At 40.5% G+C, this 19,329-nt stretch overlaps 1 protein-coding gene across 1 annotated transcript in view; it reads left to right on the top strand.

Annotated features, from left to right (window-relative positions):
- PRUNE2 (prune homolog 2 with BCH domain) overlaps positions 1 to 19,329 on the top strand; it is a 207,769-nt gene that overhangs the window by 188,184 nt on the left and 256 nt on the right. The window contains 6 exon segments of the mRNA XM_065879899.1: positions 2,337 to 2,439; positions 3,088 to 3,219; positions 4,578 to 4,664; positions 8,892 to 8,990; positions 13,203 to 13,241; positions 17,817 to 17,910. Coding sequence (XP_065735971.1) covers positions 2,337 to 2,439; positions 3,088 to 3,219; positions 4,578 to 4,664; positions 8,892 to 8,990; positions 13,203 to 13,241; positions 17,817 to 17,910 — 554 coding nt within the window.

The following is a 19,329-nucleotide window of genomic DNA, read 5'->3' as shown; positions in this document are numbered from 1 at the left end:
GTTGTTCTTCTGGGGTTTTATCTTGTTCCTTCATCTGGGACATATTTCTTTGCCATCCATTGTGTCTTAACTTTTTGTGTTTGTGGTCTCTGTTCCTCCAGCTGCAGGACTGTAATTCTTCTTGGTTCTGGTGTCTACCCCCGGTGGGTGAGGTTGGTCCAGGGGCTTGTGCATGCTTTCTGATGGGAGGGACTGGTGCCTGCCCACTGGTGGGTGGAGCTGGGTCTTGTCCCTCTAATGGGCAGGGCCAGGTTAAGTGGTATATATATATAGGCAGCTGTTGGCTCAGGACGACTTTAGGCAGCCTGTCTGCTGATGGGTGGGGCTCTGTTCCCACCCTGTTGGTTGTTTGGACCGAGGTGTCCCAGCACTGGAGCCTACAGATTGTTGGGTGGGGCCAGGTTCCAAACTGGCAACCTTCAGGAGAGCTCACGCCAATGGGTGTTCCCTGGGGTGTCCACCACCAGTGTCCTTGCCCCCACAGTGAGCCACAGCCAATTTCCCCCTCCCCAGTAGACCCTCCAAGATGCGCAGGTAGGTCTGGCCCAGGCTCCTGTGGAGTCACTGCTCTGCCCTGGGCCCCAGTGCACATTAAACCTTGTGTGTGCCCTCCAAGAGTGGAGTCTCTGTTTCCCCCAGTCCTGTGGAGCTGCTGTGCTAAAGCCCCACTGGCCTTAAAAGTGCCAAATGCCTGAGGGATCCTCCACCCAATGCCAGGCCCCCAGGCTGGGGAGCCTGATGTGGGCCTCAGAACTCTCACTCCTGTGGGAGAACCTCTGTGATATAATTATTTTCCAGTGAAAAATAATTATATCACGAAAGATCCCCTCCTACCATCTCATTGTGGCTTCCTCTTTGTCTTTGGGTGTATATCTTTTTGTGTTAGGGTTGAGTCTTTTTTGTCAAAGGTTGTTCAGCAGTTAGTTGTGATTTTGGTGTTTTCGTGTGAGGAGGTGAGCTCAAGTCCTTCTACTCTGCCATCTTGTCTCTGCCTTTCCTGGTGTCTCTCAGAAGAATACTTTTGTACTTGTTTTTAAGAGGGATCCATTACACCTATTTTTTTCTTTTAATGAACTCTTTTTCATTGTGCTGAGCCTGAACTGCGTATTTTTGTGGTGTTAGGGTGGCTTAGTGACACTGATCCTATCCTTTGCGGATTTCTATTCAGTTATGGCTCTTCCTAAATGAAACGGTTTGTGGAACAAACACTTCTTATATTAACATATATCTCCTGCCATTTTCCTTCGTACCACATTCTAAAAAAAAAAGTTAGTAAATACCTGCATTTCGGAAAAGATGGGACTAAAGCAAACAATCCAGAAGGAAGCCATTCCAATCCTGTTTTGCAAATATGTGTTGCATCAGGTATATACTTATGTAGGTAGCATCTTCTAAGATACGTAGCATAAACATTGTCTACAGCAACCTCAAATTAGTAATATACGCAAACCCATAATTTGATGTATTTGTAGTTGGTATCACTTTCTTCCCCCACCTCTTTTGTGGTAGAGTCATACTCTCTATCCTTGTAGAGAACATCTTATTAAACTGCTTTTCAAGAGTCAAGCCCGTCCAAATCTATATCCAGCCAGTATTTTACTGCCTTGTAATCACCAGAAGGGTATTTAGAGTTCTGAAAAAATGAAACACACTGAATTCTGATCAGGCTTGAGGGTGTGTCCTGTCCTCCTACTCAAAGCTTTGAGGAAATGTCTTTAATGTTTCTGAAGTCCAGAACTATGTTATATGACACAAATCACAAATGTTTAAAAAGGGATATTAAAAAATAAAAATACAGTACATTGAGATTCCAGAGACAAACCTGTGGAGACCTGACCAACCCTTGCCACGAATTTCAAAGATGGGCTTTCAAGGAACACAGGCTTGCTACAACTAGGATGAACTAAAGAGGATCAAAGAGAACCTCTTTCTTAGCCATTAAAAGAGACAGTGTTATATAAATTAGCTTTTTTATTATATAAATTAGATGCCCTTAAGTCAAAAAGTGTTGCCCCACCATCTTTTGATAAGTTGAATACTTCTAACACACTTATGACTGTGTACAACACATATAATCATCCATAATACATGGACACCCTATATATGCAAATATATTCACACTATTTAAGAATCTATATAACTTACATCTTAACCACTGAAAGATAATTATATGTGTATATACTTACAGAAGTATAGTCTATATAATACTCATTTAAAGATATACCTAATACATGCACATACACACTCTTGCCAAGGCTTCCAGATTTATCCTTTAGGTTAAATATCTTGTTAAGAGCTTTCAGTTGGTTACAAATGTCTTTTTGTTTGTCCTCTAGGATACTACGGGGATGGCCTAAATGCCATCATTGTGTTTGCTGCCTGTTTTCTGCCAGACAGCAGTCGGGCGGATTACCACTATGTCATGGAAAATCTTTTCCTGTGAGTGATATTTACAACAAAATGTTTTCAGTTAATGTCTGCGGGCATGCGATGGCAGATAGGGCATCTTTAATAAAGGGAAATAGATGATGTAGACTATTCTAAGCCTTTGATTAAAAGTTGATGAAATCTGTGTCAAGGAAAATTGCTCAAGAGACCAAAAGCTTTAGAGGGGCTGTTTTGTCTGTAGAATGAATTGAAAACAAAACGAACACAGTCTGGTCTGCATTTTAAAATTCTGTAACATTTCCTTTGGGTGAAGTATTATTTTTGTTCTCTGATAACATGTTCTTAGCCAACTGATGATAACCTGACCTCATTTATATCTGCCTTTATTTAATCTGACTTGCCCTTAGTATATAATAACATTGCTGACATTTTTGAAAGTCAGGTTTCTAACCTACACATTTTTCAAGTGTACCTGCATTTAAAAAAAAATGAAAAAAAGATAACTGTGCAAATAAATGAGTAATACTCTCAGAGAATTGATCTTAGGTAACTGCATTCTTCTCAAGCTGAAGAGGGAATATGTGCAACCTTTCTTAAATATCATGCACCCTGTAATTTAAATGTTATATAATTATGGTGAAATAAGATGAACTCTTTCCTGTGGGAACTGAAAACACTTATCTTTCTTCCTGTGATCAGATATGTAATAAGTACATTAGAGCTGATGGTAGCTGAAGACTATATGATTGTGTACTTGAATGGTGCAACCCCAAGACGGAGGATGCCAGGGCTAGGCTGGATGAAGAAATGCTACCAGATGATTGACAGACGGTATGTGGGCTCCATAATCTAATCACTATTTTGACTTCCTCAGTGACTCCCATCTCCAGTGACCTTTTAATTTACCAAAGATGCGATCACAATTTAGGAACATTGAATTAATGCTGATTTGAGATAATAAATTATAAAAATATTAATAAGTGTCACTTGATGCCCCAAATTTGAAATAAAGCAGATCTTCCCCAGATTTTGTTAAATGTTGTAATCTCAAACTTAGCAACAAGTATTTTAAATATCCATATGCTGTTGCCATATGGAGGTGCAATTTGAGCGGATAAGCCAAAGTCCATGATTCTTTACTAGTATCATGTAACCTTGCGGCCATTTTTGTGCACTAGGACTGTTGTGACTTAGGCAATCCTACTGCTCTTATTTCAACATTCACTGTTAATTCTGGCCCATATGGTGCCTTTGTGTGCCCCTTCCTCAAGATACGTCACTTCTATCCATACTGGTTTTATTAGAACCAAACACGTTATTGCCATCTACAGGAAAATTGTCATAATAAGCATACAAATTTATGATGTCTTCCATATGTGTGGCTTCCCCTCAGATGTGGCTCCCTGTAAAGCAACATGTGAGTGTCCTGTTATAGCAACTAAAATCCATTAATCAACTAAACATACATCAAGTAGCACTGCTAATGCTGAAAAATATGCCCGAATGTACAAAACATTAAAATGATTATCTGAAGGCCAAACGACCACATGATATACTGTTACCATTTTCACTCTACAGAAGAAGAAACCCAGGCTCAGTAGAACAAATTGGCTAAGTTGCTAGTAAGAGTGTATTCATTTCAGAACAGTAAAAATAATGCTGACAAAAATGAAAAACATCATTAAACAAAAACATGCCATATGGTTATAGATTTATGCACTCCAAGAATACAAAAAGTCTATTTTACATTTATTCTTATGGGAAACTGAGGTTTGAATTACGCATGTTTCAAATTATTCAAAAGGCATTCGTTTTATTGATCACGCCATTCTATACCTTCCTACCAGATAACAGTAACTTACATAGAATTCCCTAATATCATATATATATATTCTTATTTGGGGATATACTTTCTGTTTTAACTCCCACTCAAAATAGGTTATGAGTGGGCTTCCCTGGTGGCGCACTGGTTGAGAGTCTGCCTGCCGACGCAGGGGGACACGGGTTCGTGCCCCGGTCCGGGAATGATCCCACATGCTGCGGAGCGGCTGGGCCCGTGAGCCATGGCCACGGAGCCTGTGCTCCGCAACGGGAGAGGCCACAACAGTGAGAGGCCTGCGTACCGCAAAAAACAAACAAACAAACAAACAGAATAGGTTATGAGTAATTTTTTTTTCTTTTCACAATAGGTTGCGGAAGAACTTAAAATCATTCATCATTGTTCATCCATCTTGGTTCATCAGAACAATCCTTGCACTTACACGACCTTTTATAAGGTATGGTCATTATCGTAGTGAAAGTAAACGTACTAGTTTTTAAAAATATGTATTCATTGTCTTCTGAACAAAAATTCATAAACCGAGAGAGTAGGAAAATATGTTTGCCTCTGCCTTTCCTGAAAATATACTTTGGACTACCCAGCAAGAGACTCTAATTAAGAGTGAGCATATTTTCGCACTGAATATTTTCCCCCCGTGATTATAAAACATGACTTTTATACTGCTTGCTGTAAACACAGAAGATAAAATAGTGAGGTTTCTATGCCATATTACAAAAGGGAACAGATAGTACTTTTAAAGTAATATATGGTATATGGTAGAGAATCAAAGAGGTAGAGTAACATAACAATGGAAAATAAAGACACACCAGGGACAGAAACAGAAGCCAGGTCTTGTCTTAATTGTTCTATTTCTTCTGAACAAATCCCACGTAGGTTACCAAAGGTAGGCAAAGAGTCTGAGCAGCCATTTTGAGAGCTTTGTTTTGATTACCCATAAGGCTTCTTGGTTTAAATTCACTTCAAATCAGTAAATATTTGTTTATCATCTATTCTGTGTTGGGTGCTGTATAACCTTACATTTCAGTGATGAAAAGTTAAGATATGCCTTTTATATAGTAAGAATGAGACAGTTAAATGAAAGGGACAGTACAGGTTTCCTAGAGAGCTTTAAATAAAATAGGGAGGGGCAAGATAGGGGTATGGAATTCAGAGGTACAAACTAGGTATAAAATAAATAAGCTACAAGCCTATACAGCACAGGGAATACAGCCGACATTCTATAATAACTTCAGTGGAACACAGTCTATAAAAATAGGGAATCACTAGGTTGTATGCCTGAAACTAATACAACATTGTGAATGAACTATACTTCAGCTAACTAGAACAATGTCTTCCCTAACGTCAGGATACCAATCAGATAAACTGAAATTTTTCCATCTCCAAGTTATTAATGAATCCCTAAGAAAAATTCTGATCACTTCACTTCTGGAGAAAACAATTAAAGGTTAAAATCCTTTATATTTTTTTAATGTAGATTTTACTGTGCCTTCCAGAGTCCACCTTTTCTGTTCCCTGTTCACTTATTTGTTTAGCATTCCCATCCCCTACTTCCAAAAACTGAGCAGTAGCAGGATTCAACCTACTTTTCCTCTGGCAAAGATTTCTTTACCATACCATGTTATATTACTTTAAAGAATAATATGAGCTTTTAAGACGTACAAAAAGCCACTTATTTTAAGATTAGCAGAAAATGCTTTGACAGGGGAGGAGGAAGAGCTTATATAAACTTTAATGCATACAAGAGCAAACATTAGAATTGATATTGATTCACTGATGTTTAATAATTCAGCTCTAATTATAAAACAAATATATTCCTGATAAATACTTGTTATGGTAAGAGTATTGAAAACAGATTGTAAGTCAACATTTATTGAAGGGCGTTTCAAGATCATAATTACAACAAAAATAATAATCTTATAGCAAGTAGTGTTGTGGTAAATCACGTATAATAATGGCCTACCTTTACTGAGTGCTTACATGCATTATTTTATTTAACCCTAATGACAGTCCTCTGAAGGAGGTACTGCTTACTATTTCTGTTATATAGGAAAAAACCCTGAGGTTCAGTGAGGTCAAATAAATTGTCTAAAGCAGGAGCCAGCAAAGCCATTCTGTAAAGGATCGGATATTAAATATTTTCAATGTTATGGGCCATACAGTCTTAATCACAACCACTCAGCTCTTCCATGGTAGGGTAGAAGCAGCCATAGACAATATGTAAATAAATAAGTATGGCTGTGTTCCAATAAAACTTGATTTACGAATACTGAAATCGAATTTTCTGAACTCTTTTACATGTCACAAGATTCTTCTTTTGATCATTTTTCAACCATTTAAAAAATGTAAAAACCAGTCGTAGCTCAAGGATGTAAAAAAAAAAATCATAAGCTGGCTTTGGCCATGGTTTGCCAACCCCAGGTCTAAGGTAACACAGCCAAGAAATGATAGATTCAGGCTTTGAACCCAATGTCTGCGTAATTCTAAAGAACACACGTTTCAAGCACTTAAACACCGTGTTCTACAATTTCATCATGTAAGACCCTCTTTAAATATCCCTCTGTAAATCAGTCTACATCAGTGTCATCAATTTTTTGAACTGAAAAAAAGAGGTCACTAAAATGTATTATAGGTCTTTTCACTGCTAAAGGGTAACACCTATGATAGAGGTATATGGCAAGTTCTATTTTTTTTTTTTAATTCATGTATTTTTTAAATTGAAGTATAACTGATTTACAATGTTGTGTTAGTTTCTGGTATACAGTGAAGTGATTCAGTTTTATATATATACATATATATATATATGTATATATATAAAACTGAATATGAAAAAGAATATATATCGTATTTCCATTATGGCTTATTGCGGGATATCGAATATAGTTCCCTGTGTTACACAGTAGGACCTTGTTGTTTATCTATTTTATATATATAGTAGTTTGTATCTGCTAATCCCATACTCCTAATTTTTCTCTCTCCCCTCAAATGCCTTTTTTTAAAATGAATTGTTTGTGTCAAGCATTGGGTTAGGTGCTGGAGGCTGAGAAATTAAATAGCTCAGTTGCTGTCCTCAGGGAGTTCACAGCCTGGCAGCTGACATAGGAGGACTAGAAAACAGTTATAATACAGGGTACAAAGGAAGCACGATGAGGGCTGATAACTCACGGTGAGTGTGAGTTTTAAGGTAACAGGTGGAGTGTGAAGGCTGAGAGTCTGCATCGAGAGAGGCTTTCCAGAAGAATGTGCCCTCCAGTTGAGTTTTGAAGACTAATAGCATTGGCTAGCTAAAGCCAGGTAGAGGCAACAGCAGGTACCAACACACCAAGAAGGAGGTACCATACCCCAGGCATATTTAGAGAACTGTACATTCCAGTGTGGAGGTGTCCCCCCTTGCATAACTAACTTCCTCTGCCTTTTTATTCCACCCCCTCCATCTTTCATCAAAACCTGAATTTAGCTTGAAAACTCTGGAGGAAGGAAGTGGCCTAAGGTAGCATATTGTTGGTAGTGTGTGTTCACCCAAGGCTGATCAGGACGACTAGAAGTGACTTTTTGGAGATGAAGGTTGTTCACAAGTCATAGCCAGTGGCCCAGGGTCAAAACTGCGAGTAAAATGTGAAAGACAGATGTACGGAGAACTGACCTTGAAAAGACTTCCTATTAGAATACGCAGTAGTTGAACACAAGACAGTACAGTTGGCAGATGGCACAGCATCCTCCCAGTAGACTGGGGAGGCCCTTTCATTGGAGAACATTCAAGAAAGTCTGATGCTTGATCAAATTCCCTTTCAAGTGGAATGATATAATTTTAGAATTAGCTTGCTATTACACCAACAATACAAAAATGCCTTCCTTCTTCTTATAAAACATCCAATCAATCATTATAAAGACCAAGTTCTTCCTTCAGCAACTACCGACTCTTGTACCCAGCCCCCTTCCCCAGAGGCAAATTCAGGGATCTCCTTGCAAGTCGTTTTCTATGCATTTACACACATCTAAAATGACAACGTTGAGATGAAAGCCGTCTGTCATTCAAATCCGATTATTGGAACATTGTTTTTTGAACATTGTTTCATCTGGAATGACCTTTCAAGATTTAAAACTTTAAAAAGTATATATGTATTTAAAATAAAAGTACAACTAAAAAAATAAGAGGAAAACAGGTTTATATATATTTTAAAAATATATCAACCGTGGTAGATTCTGAAAGAACTAATGACAAGATTTTTGTTTGCTAAAAACGAACAAGCAAACAAAGGGAAACAAACTATAAACCAGTGACAATTCAGAGTGGCAGGAACCACCGGGAGGCCATGCAGTGTGTGGACCCTGCAGTCAGGCTGCCCCTGTTTAAATCTAGGCTTTGCCACTTACTGAAGGTGAAATCTGGGCAAACACTTAACGCCGTATGTTTTAAGTTTCCTTATCTTTAAAAAGAGAACGATAATAGTATCTACCTCATTAGGCTATCAATCATAGGAAGTAAAAGAGTTAATATATATAACCCAGTTAAAACAGTGTCTGGCACATAGTAACTACTCAAATAATATAGCCATTCTTCTTAGTAAGAGTGCTGGGACAAGGTGATAAGAATTTTCAAGAAGAGGCAGCAGCCTGAGAGGGGATGGAGGAGCGACTGATATCTTTTTTCTTTTCTTTTTTCTAGTTCAAAGTTCAGCAGTAAAATTAAATACGTCAGTAGCTTATCGGAACTCAGTGGGCTGATCCCGATGGATTGCATCCATATTCCAGAGAGCATCATCAAGTAAGTCCTGGTGGTTTTGAAGACTTGGGAAGAAATATTGCATGTCTGGAGAAGGAGATTAGGAAATAACTGATTTATAAAATATGGGGAAGGGCATTACCTTCTATTTAAAACGAATATTAAATATTCTCCAATAAATATTTTCCTTTCTTATAGCCTAGCGATAACTGTTCTGTTCTTTCACATAATCTTCTATTGGTGTTACTGAAATTTCCTCATTTTTATCTTGAATTTACTACCATTTTGGAGAAAGCCTGAATTTAACATTAATCAGCATATTTGTTACTTGTGTCTAGCATGCCACACAGACCCGGTGTGTTTTGTGCATAGCCTGGATTTCTTCACTGCCTTACATAAAGTAATTTAGCGGCTTGACCCTAGGAAAAGAGAAAAAAATTACCCTTTCTCTGTTTTCTTCTCAGTCCTTTTGCTTCATGGTTCCCTTCAGATGAAGGATAAAGCAGAGTGGTGGGTGGTGCAGTTAGGAATGACCTGCTTACTCAGTACAGGGTAAAGCCTGTGGGAAGAAAGTATGGATACTGAAGGTTGTAGGATTAGGCTGCAAAAATAATACAAATAAAAAGTTAACCGAACAAGTGCTTGGAGCTGGGACTTAAAAACATGATGCTGGAGAATGAACCCTCCTAACTGGTTCATTGTTGCAAAAGAGCTATTGTTCACTGTCGATCATGTTTTTCTTTCACTGTGTCTGATTCACTAGCTTTCTGTGTGATTAAAACTGGGAGGAATCTAACCATCAGCTCAAGAGAGAACAGTCAAGGATACCCCATCTTCCTCCATAAGATGGAGAGCAAAAGTGACCTCCCAATTTGGGCTTCCAAAAAAGAGTCCCCTCAGAAACTGGAAGGAAAAGACTCTAATGTGTGTCTGCTGTGCTAGGCATAGAAGTGCTCTATTTATATCTTTTATTTAATCCCCACAGTAAACCCCCGTTTACGGAGAAGGAAGAGAATTTAGGAAGGGGACGTTACTTATGCAAAGTATAAGTAGGAACAAGGAAGAGATGGAACTAGAATTCAAATCCAGGTCAGCCTGGCACCGCAATGCCCATGCCCTTTTCTAGCAGATTTCTTTACTTCCCTTAAAAAACCATCTAAAGTCAAAGCTCAGAAGCAGCTGCGTTTGGTTTTCCGGCATCCCAATATCAGGTAAGAACAGAGGATACCGACTGGGTTGAGAACTGCCAGTTAGCTCAGCTGAATCAAGCAGAGTGTTCATAAGCTCCTAATGGTGGCTTTAATCCTCGCTAGCTTCACAGAGTCCCGAAACCAGCACACCTTCTAGCTCTAGCCGGCTGCCTCAAAAAAGGGACCCTGGGGCTTCCCTGGTGGCGCAGTGGTTGAGAGTCCGCCTGCCGATGCAGGGGACACGGGTTCGTGCCCCGGTCCGGGAAGATCCCACATGCCGCGGAGCGGCTGGGCCCGTGAGCAATGGCCACTGGACCTGCGCGTCTGGAGCCTGTGCTCCGCAACGGGAGAGGCCACAACAGTGAGAGGCCCGCGTACCGCAAAAAAAAAAAAAAAAAAAAAAAAAAGGGACCCCCCCCATCTCCAAAACCCACTCCTAGTCTTTAAATGTAAAAGTACTGGAGTACCCACCTCCTATAATGCTGTCTCCCTTTGCGAAAGATGACAAGGACCTTCCCTCGTCAAGTGGAAATGAGCACTGCACATTTTCTAGGTAAATATGGCAGTGTTTCCCCGGTGTGGCAAGTGGAAAAAGAGAAGAGAGTGGGCTTTGGAGGCTTAGCATTAGGTTTGAACCTTCCCACCTGCCTCTCTGAGACTTCAGGAAACCTACTTAAAACCCTGAGTCAGGGCTTCCCTGGTGGCACAGTGGTTAAGAATCTGCCTGCCAATGCAGGGGACATGGGTTCGAGCCCTGGTCCAGGAAGATCCCCCACGCGCGGAGCAACTAAGCCCATGCGCTACAACTACTGAGCCTGCGCTCTAGAGCCCACGAGACACAACTACTGAAGCCTGTGCACCTAGGGCCCGTGCTCCGCAACAAGAGAAGCCACCGCAATGAGAAGCTCACACACCGCAACGAAGAGTAGCCCCCGCTCACTGCAACCAGAGAGAGCCTGTGCGCTGCAACAAAGACCCAACGCAGCCAAAAATAAAATAATTTAAAAAAACAAACAAACTCTGAGTCTCAGCTTCAGCATCTTTAAAATGAGAAAGTAAGGAGCAATGGAAAGGTCCTGAGGACTGAATGAGAACAATGTACATAAAGCACTGAGGAAGCCTGGCACAAAGTTGGCAATCCAGAATGTTATTTATTGTAATTGTGTTGCTTTTAGAGACTTGCTATTTATACAGGGAAGTTTAGTTGTTGAGAAGTTAAACATGCCAGAGGAGCTTTTCATTCATCTACACGTCAGTTTTCAAGGGCTCCATTTGGGAAAAGTTTCTTTGGCAGGAAGGGCTTCATTTGGAAAGAGTTTCTTCTGGAGGAAGAAATTTACAACCATGCACGCCCTCCCCATGTATCCATGATTGATCTCTCCTGTCTTTTGTCATCCATCTCCTCTGGATGTCCTTTCTCTCGTTTCTGTGACTGACCCTCATTGCCTCATTTTCATATTATGCCATTTTCAAATTGATAACAAGCCATAGCTCCTTCCCATTACACAGTAGCATTCAGAGGGTCTGATATCTCATCCAATCCCAAGACCAATATTCAGCTGGGATGGAGCCTGTCATCAAAGGGCTTAAATGAAAGCAAAACGAGCCCAATCTGGAATCCGATTTATAATCACTGATTACAGGCGATTCTTATTATTTGTGGCAGTGATGTTCTAACAAGATTTGAATAAAGTACTGAACCGTTGTTTCTAGGGGGAATACAGGGCTGAGTTTCTGTGAGTACTCAGTCACCACATTTTCATTTACCGATTAATATATAAACTTGTTTTATTGCGTTTCTGTCTAAAGACATTTTATTTGACCTGTACTGTTGATTCACTAACACTGAACTCAGGGCCAACAGCACTGTAACTTGTGCCTGAATACAGCTTATCTAACAAACACACATACATCCTTCCCTAAGGCACACCATAGCCTCCCCGTGCTTAGGAATACTAGACGGTACTTAAGCACAATGTCTGGGGAACATTTTTAATAAAGAAAGAGATCGCCAGCAAAAAGCACAAAAATGAGAAAAACATGACACTTCAGAGACTGTAAAAAGCCTACTTGTTTGCAGCAAAAGAGCTGAGACGCGAAGGCAGAGCCTCGCCTAGTTCCACCTCAGCTGGGAACCCACAGGTCAGGTGACTCAAATGTCTGGTCACTCTGTGAACATCCACAAGTGACCATGAAAGTGCCGTAAGTACTGCTTTAGAGGTTGCAACTATGGTTTAGCAGGTAGGCGAATTTGCAAATACGGAATCTGCAAATCATGAGGACTGGCTGGATATAATCATAAATTCGAAATCATTGACTATATCTAATAAAAATAAGATTTCTCCCCAAAGGCAATTTGATTACTCTTTGGGTAGGCTTTTCCTCTCATGATGTTTTGACTGTTCTGTAAAACACTGACCTGTCATTTTTTTCCATCTGTCTGCTCGTTTTCCTCACTGCATTCATTTTTTATCCTGTAAGGTACGATGAAGAGAGATCTTATAAGAGAAGTGTGAGGTAAAAGTCTCCTGATCTACAATTCACGCTGGGTCCTCTGTGTGTGTACACCAGTGTCTTACTTGTGGGTGACCTCAACACGCTATCAGAGCAGAGGTCCTCATACCAGTCCCTTGTAGTATATCATTTCTGGTCTTTGTCTTGTGTGTAAAAAAAGCTGTTGAGGTCAACCTAATTTGCAACTGAAACCTACTAAACCAGATACGTCCCTGACTTGGCCCAGGCTGCAAGCTAACTTTAACTGTCCCCAGCAACTGCTCTGGCTGTTTCCAGCTTTACTCAGCCAGCATGTTGCCAATTTTCTTGCAACGTTTCTATCTATCATCTTTATGAAGGACTTTGCAAAAGAAACGTACGTAAACGTTGAATCGGAGTTCTTAAAACACCACATTTAATTGAAGGAATGTGTCTCAGCGCTCCAAAGGTTGGTTTTTAAAAGCACATACGCTCCACTTATGTCTGGCTCTGCTTTGCTGGGTGACTCTTCTCACGCTCTGCTTGCTTCTTTTTTGTTTCTTTTCTACACTGCTAATTTTTGCTCATGCAGACTGGATGAAGAACTGAGGGAGGCATCAGAAGCAGCTAAGTAAGACTTGGTTTCCATTCAGCAGCTGGCAGTGATGTTGGCTTGCATTTCAGGAATGAATCGGGAGGACCTGCATGCCTGGTGTTTTATTCTTTCATCCTGACAATGCTGCCCTTTAAAAGTTTCCTTTGTTCCATGATAGATGTAATTTCTCTTATTTGTACTACAATCTATTTGCCCCCCACACCGTCCCCCCATGATCTTGGTTATCTTGGTCACCTTGTTACTGTTGTTTAATTTCTTTTAGAAATATACATGCAGTGTTAGGCACTACAGCAGAAGAAACACATCGCAGGCACTGCCACATCTAGTATAACATCCAGATGATCGCTTGGCTGTATTGAGGCAATAAACCTCACCAGTTCATACTAATGCAGAAAAATGATGGCAAGTTGAATTTTGCAATAGCTTTGTAGAACCAAATTCACGAATTCCCAAGATTTTTTAAAAACACCTTATTTAGTGACTGGCAAATACAGCTTAACTAACAGCTTCTGAGCTATTTGGATGAATTAAAAAATTGCTCACTATTATTATAGTTTTCAAAACCGCAAAATCATAACTTTAATGCAAATATAAAATGAATACATGCCAATGATTTTGTTCAACTAATTATTTAATGAAGGAACCAGTAAGCTGTTAAAACCAGTTCAAAGAGCATTTGAAAAGCTAGACATCTATAGGCAGTTTATAAAGGAACATCAGGATAAAAATATTGGTTTAGATACAAAACTGATTAATGTTCAACAGGGCAATAAACTGTAACCTTAGGGTTATCTTTTCCACTGGACAGAAATTATTTGCATCTCTGCTCAATAACATCTACAAGTTAACATCTGCCTCTACAGAGTTGTAAGATCAATAGAAAGTCAACTCAGCACTGATTTTAAAGAACATCCAGGGCTTCCCTGGTGGCACAGTGGCTGAGAGTCCGCCTGCCGATGCAGGGGACATGGGTTCGTGCCCCGGTCCGGGAAGATCCCACATGCCGCGGAGCGGCTGGGCCCGTGGGCCATGGCCACTGAGCCTGCGCGTCCGGAGCCTGTGCTCCGCAACGGGAGAGGCCACAACAGTGAGAGGCCCGTGTACCGGAAAAAAAAAGAACATCCAGTAATTTCCTTTTCTTATTTCCCGGTCACAGATAATTTTTCTGACACTTTATGTGAAATCTAGACAAGAATATTTGCTGTATTAAGCTTCTCCATTTCACACGTTGCTTACACTGTTAATTTTTTTTTTTTTTTTTACGGTACGCGGGCCTCTCACCGCTGCGGCCCCTCCCGCTGCGGAGCACAGGCTCCGGACGCGCAGGCCCAGCTGCCATGGCCCACGGGCCCAGCTGCTCCGCGACATGTGGGATCCTCCCAGACCGGGCCACGAACCCGTGTGCCCCGCATCGGCAGGCGGACTCTCAACCACTGCGCCACCAGGGAAGCCCCACTGTTAATTTTTATAACCCGTTCCTGTTTTAATAGATACTGCAAAAGCAGAAAGCCTGGACAATGTCCAAACAGCTACAAATTCTAAGTAAGATCTAAATTAGTGAAGCTTTACCTGCAGAGGTGTAAATGCCAATTCCTCATGAAAACAATCCATTTAGATATTTTTTTCCTACAGCACATTTTTATAGCAGGTAATCTGTAGAATTATTTGCATATAGTGTGGGTCTTTTGGGTTTAAAAACTCAAGGAAAGGTTTTTGCTTTAGAAAGTTTAGCATTAGAGTAGTTTACTGTTAAATACTCCTGTCCTCTAGTTTTCTTTCAAGGTAACTGACACCCATTTAGACTAACAACACTCAAAATTACACAAATTTTTACTCTAACGGAATCTTCTTAGTCTCTAACTCAACTGTTGAAAACATGAAGTTGTGGAAAGAAGGAAGATGTTAGAAATCAAGGAACCGAAAGTTGGTGTAACGTACCCCTTCGGCAGTTATCTTTGCTCAAATTGCAGTCATGAGCTTTCCCTACAAAGAGAACTAGCAATTAGTTTCCCTTTCGTATTCATTTTTTTAGGATAACGTATTTATGAAATTAAGGAGCTGTTTTCAAGACAACAGATGAGGAAAGAGCATCAATAATTTTCCAGCCAAACCCACTATAGAGTCCTAGTCACGTGCTATCATTACCATAAAATCTTGCCTCCTTCAATAGATAGATCTTCCCTCCATATTTCTACTCTTCCTGCTTAGCTACCATAGGAAAACATTTATCATTTTTGGTTTAGTTGTGTAGCTTTCTCTCTTTTTCTCTCAAATTCTTCATTTTGTTCACTAATCTACTGCCACAGACCCTCTCCCCCGATATCTAAATGGTCTTGGGTGGCCCTGAGATGTCTTGATCTCCCTTCCTAAAGGAAGCACCAGGCTCGTGCCTAGTACATACTAGATGCTCAGTAAATTTCTGCTGCAAGAATTGGTGAATGTGCGTAAGATCATTGCTGTGGGGCAGTGATTCTCAATCGTAACTGTGCATCAGAAACACCTGGAGCACTTGTTAAAACACAAGTATCCTGGGCCTCGCCCTCAAAGTTTCTGATTCGGCAGGCCTGAGAAATCTGTATTTCTAACAAGCTCCCAGTAATGCTAATACTGCCAGTCTCGGTACCTTGCTCTGAGAATCACTGTCTTAAAGTAAATGGCTGAATAAAAATAATTCGATTTGTCCCAGGAGATCTATGCTCTTGCTTTGGATTCAGTGAGTAAGCCGCCTGTCTAAATTCTCCTCCAATCGATCCTACTTCTTCTGATGGTGACATTACAGAGATGAGGCAATGAGATATATCTGCACATCTGAAAACGTGGAAGGAGAAAGAATTTTACTCTGTTGACCCCACCGATGATTGAAATCCCTCAGAATCCTTCCGTTTTGGCATGCCAGCTACATCTTCCTGACTACCTTTCAGCCTCTGAAGTGGTCCCCCAACCCTTGGACAGACTGTAGAGGATGATTTGAGGTTCAGAAAACATAAATCACTGCAGATCTGTGGTTAGATTTTAGAAGCCAGAAAAACCAGGTGCCTTTCACGAACAGATGCCCCCTGACTTTCCACACGACCTTAACTAGAACGCTTCAGGCTGGTTCTAACAAAAGCAAACACATACCCTGTCAGGGAAGAAAGCCTGTCTGTCTTTAGTCCCACTAGTGTTTTTTAAACATTCACCCTCTCCCCACGTACACATACACACACAAACACACACACACACACATACCACCTCCACCTCTAATTGACTTTCAGAAGGCAATTTCCTCAGCCTGCCTTATTTTTTTCCTGAAACCTTTAGTTTTATATAGGAAAGAAAATACTTTCAAAGGATAAGTTGTGTCTATAGAGCCGTTCTTATTTTGAAAACGGCGAAGAATCCGTCTGTCGCCTCTGGGGTGACAGTAATACGTGAACTGCAAATTGCTGTTTGCTTTGGAAGGATTACGCAAAGTTCAAAAGCAGAAAAGCTAGGTTTGGAAGACTGCCCTGCCTTGATTCCACTGCAGCTTTACTAGGTTTTTCTAGAACAGTCAACACTTGCCTGACTGTCCTTGTTCACTAGAGTTGCCAGGTATCCTCCATAAAAATACCACCACCAGCGAGAAGCGTAGCTGGAGAGGGGCAAAAAGCCCTCTGCCCTTCTCAGGGAGCCAGACTTCTGCCATTTTCAACAAAATACCTAACATTAATAACCGAACCTCTGATGTGCAGACAGATACCCTGGCTTGTGAAATTATTCACATTACAAAAGGAACTCCCGCACGTAAGAAGGATCACAGCATCTCTTTAAATAGCGTTTGTTTGCCAACAATAAAATATTTACCAGAGGGGAACAAGTAACAGTTGAAGTATTAATTGGAAATTAATATAAAGCAAGTTTGAAATTGGCTAACAGAGGAATCACATGGAATATCAAAAGCAGCTAATATTATACAAGAAAGCATAAACACATTCATACACCATAATAAAAGTTTCCTTATTTTATATGGTTACATTTTTCTTTCTGGACACAATCAGTTTAGGTTAATGTTAGGACTCACTTGTTTGACCTGAATACAGATCAGCTGTAAGGTATTTTTCTGTAACAACACCAAAGAAAGCTGAAACTGGCATTCTTTTAGTGTCTTGGAAAATCTTCGTTGCTGTGAAGACTGAAAGTTAACTGTGTTCGTATGTAAATAATGTCAGGCTGCTTGAGAGGGATTGTCCTTTGTGTCTAAAATTTTATATTATTTGGGTTACAAATAAAAATTTGCAATATAATGTTCCCTGAATAAGACAGATTGAAAAGTCAGGAAAAAGAAAAAACAAACAAAAAAAAAACAAGGACAGAAGAGACCACTGGAGGTGTCTGGAGTTCTCAATCTTCCTTTTATGTTTCTGAATCAGGAGCAATTACTGTATTTCAAAACTGATGGTAAAAGAATCAGAGCTTAATCTCATCATCTGTTCAGGTGTAGATGTGTTCAGTAGTAGCAATGGGACCACACTAAACAGTTTAAAAAGGCCAAATCTGTCATGTTTACAAAGTGGTAACAACGGAGAAAATGTTTACTGCTTCCTTTCTTTTTCCCCCCCTTGCACTCAGAACTAGCTGCCTTTACAATGACCCAGAAATGTCTTCTACGGAGAAGGAGTAAGAAATCACCATCAATAACAGCTGTGTGGTGACTTATTATGTTGTATGGCTGGGCTCTGAAAGACAAAATACATTGAGGATTGGGTAAACACCGTTTAGATGTTCAGCTTTCATGTTCTCTATTCCTGAATTTAGAAACTTAAAGAGAAATGTGCCAGCTTAACACCATCTCACTCATGATCACCGTTAGATGACGTAAGGACAACCTAAGTCTTCATTTGGCATTCTATTTTTCCAGTCCAAAAGTGAGGAGAAAATGAGTATTTGAGCCAGATGTAAAAGCATTTGGGCAAGAGGAATGCAACTCTGCTTTCTGAATTACATCATTCATATTTTAATTAGCGAAAGTAGGGGCTTCCATTTGAACTTATTTTGGTGGATGGGAGAGAAAACGTCCTTGTTTCGAAAATTCAAGAGGCAGCTGAGTCCGGATGGAACTTTAGAAATGATCTAGTCCATCTAGTCTCATCCCGTGAGAAACAAAAATTGAGCATGTACTGGGTTCTTACCACGTGCCAGGTTCTATGTAAAAACCTGCACGCACACTCTCTGATTTTTATCCTCAGAATAAGCCAATGAGGTACGTTTTGTAGATAAGGAAAGAGCAGCATAGAGAGATTAGCCGGCCACTCCAATTTGTACAGCTGTAAGAATGGCCCAGAGCTGGGACTGGAGCCTTTGCAGGGCAGTTTCAGAGCCAGTGGTCTTGAAATCAGAGAGAGGTGGTCTTAATGCTGGAATGGGTATTCAGCCTCTGATCTAAGAGAACACCAGGGAGGACAAAATTTGTCGCCTAAGACAAATAGAGTTCGTTATTGTCCCGGTCAGTTTCAGGGAATAAACTGTGGTCACCATCATGCTCTCAGGGAAACTGGCCATCCAATCGGGGGCTCCTAATTGGGTTTGAGTTGTGGAGAATTTAACCTTGTCCTTCTTCACAGGAATCCAGAAGGAGGGGCAAAGATCACATTTACATGTATCTGCTATTGTCACATTTTGTTCTCTTGTGACCTCCTTTCCCTGGAGGAGGTCTGAAGGGAAACTGGAAAATCCCAGTGCACTTACTCTGCAGTTGCCATGGTGACCTTACAGTTTAAGGAAGTTTATACACAAAAACTTGAAAGAGAAGGTCTTTACTGAAAAGTACATAAAGAACAAAAGCTGTAAAGGAGACCTTTGAAATCGAGCAGCTACTCTTCTGAAGGGTGCACTGGTCCCACCTTTTTTGAGATGAAGACAGCAATTGCTTCAAGCAAACTGCCACGCAAAAGTTCGGCAAAATAAAAAAAACCATAGGCCCTTATAGTCCATCTAATCCTTTGTGCAAATCATCCCTCCCGCGTCAAAAGAGCGCCCCCTAGAGCAGAGTCCTGTGCCCACAGTTAACGCGGACGGATGTCCCTCACTAACCTACAAAGCTGCTGCATCTGCGGGCTTACCCACTCCTTTGCCTGCCTTGTGT

The sequence above is a fragment of the Phocoena phocoena genome, chromosome 6 (genome assembly GCF_963924675.1).
Source record: "Phocoena phocoena chromosome 6, mPhoPho1.1, whole genome shotgun sequence".
Classification (NCBI taxonomy): domain Eukaryota; kingdom Metazoa; phylum Chordata; class Mammalia; order Artiodactyla; family Phocoenidae; genus Phocoena; species Phocoena phocoena.
The sequence above is the reverse complement of the archived record's forward strand: the minus strand, read 5'-3'. Positions and strand labels throughout refer to the sequence as shown.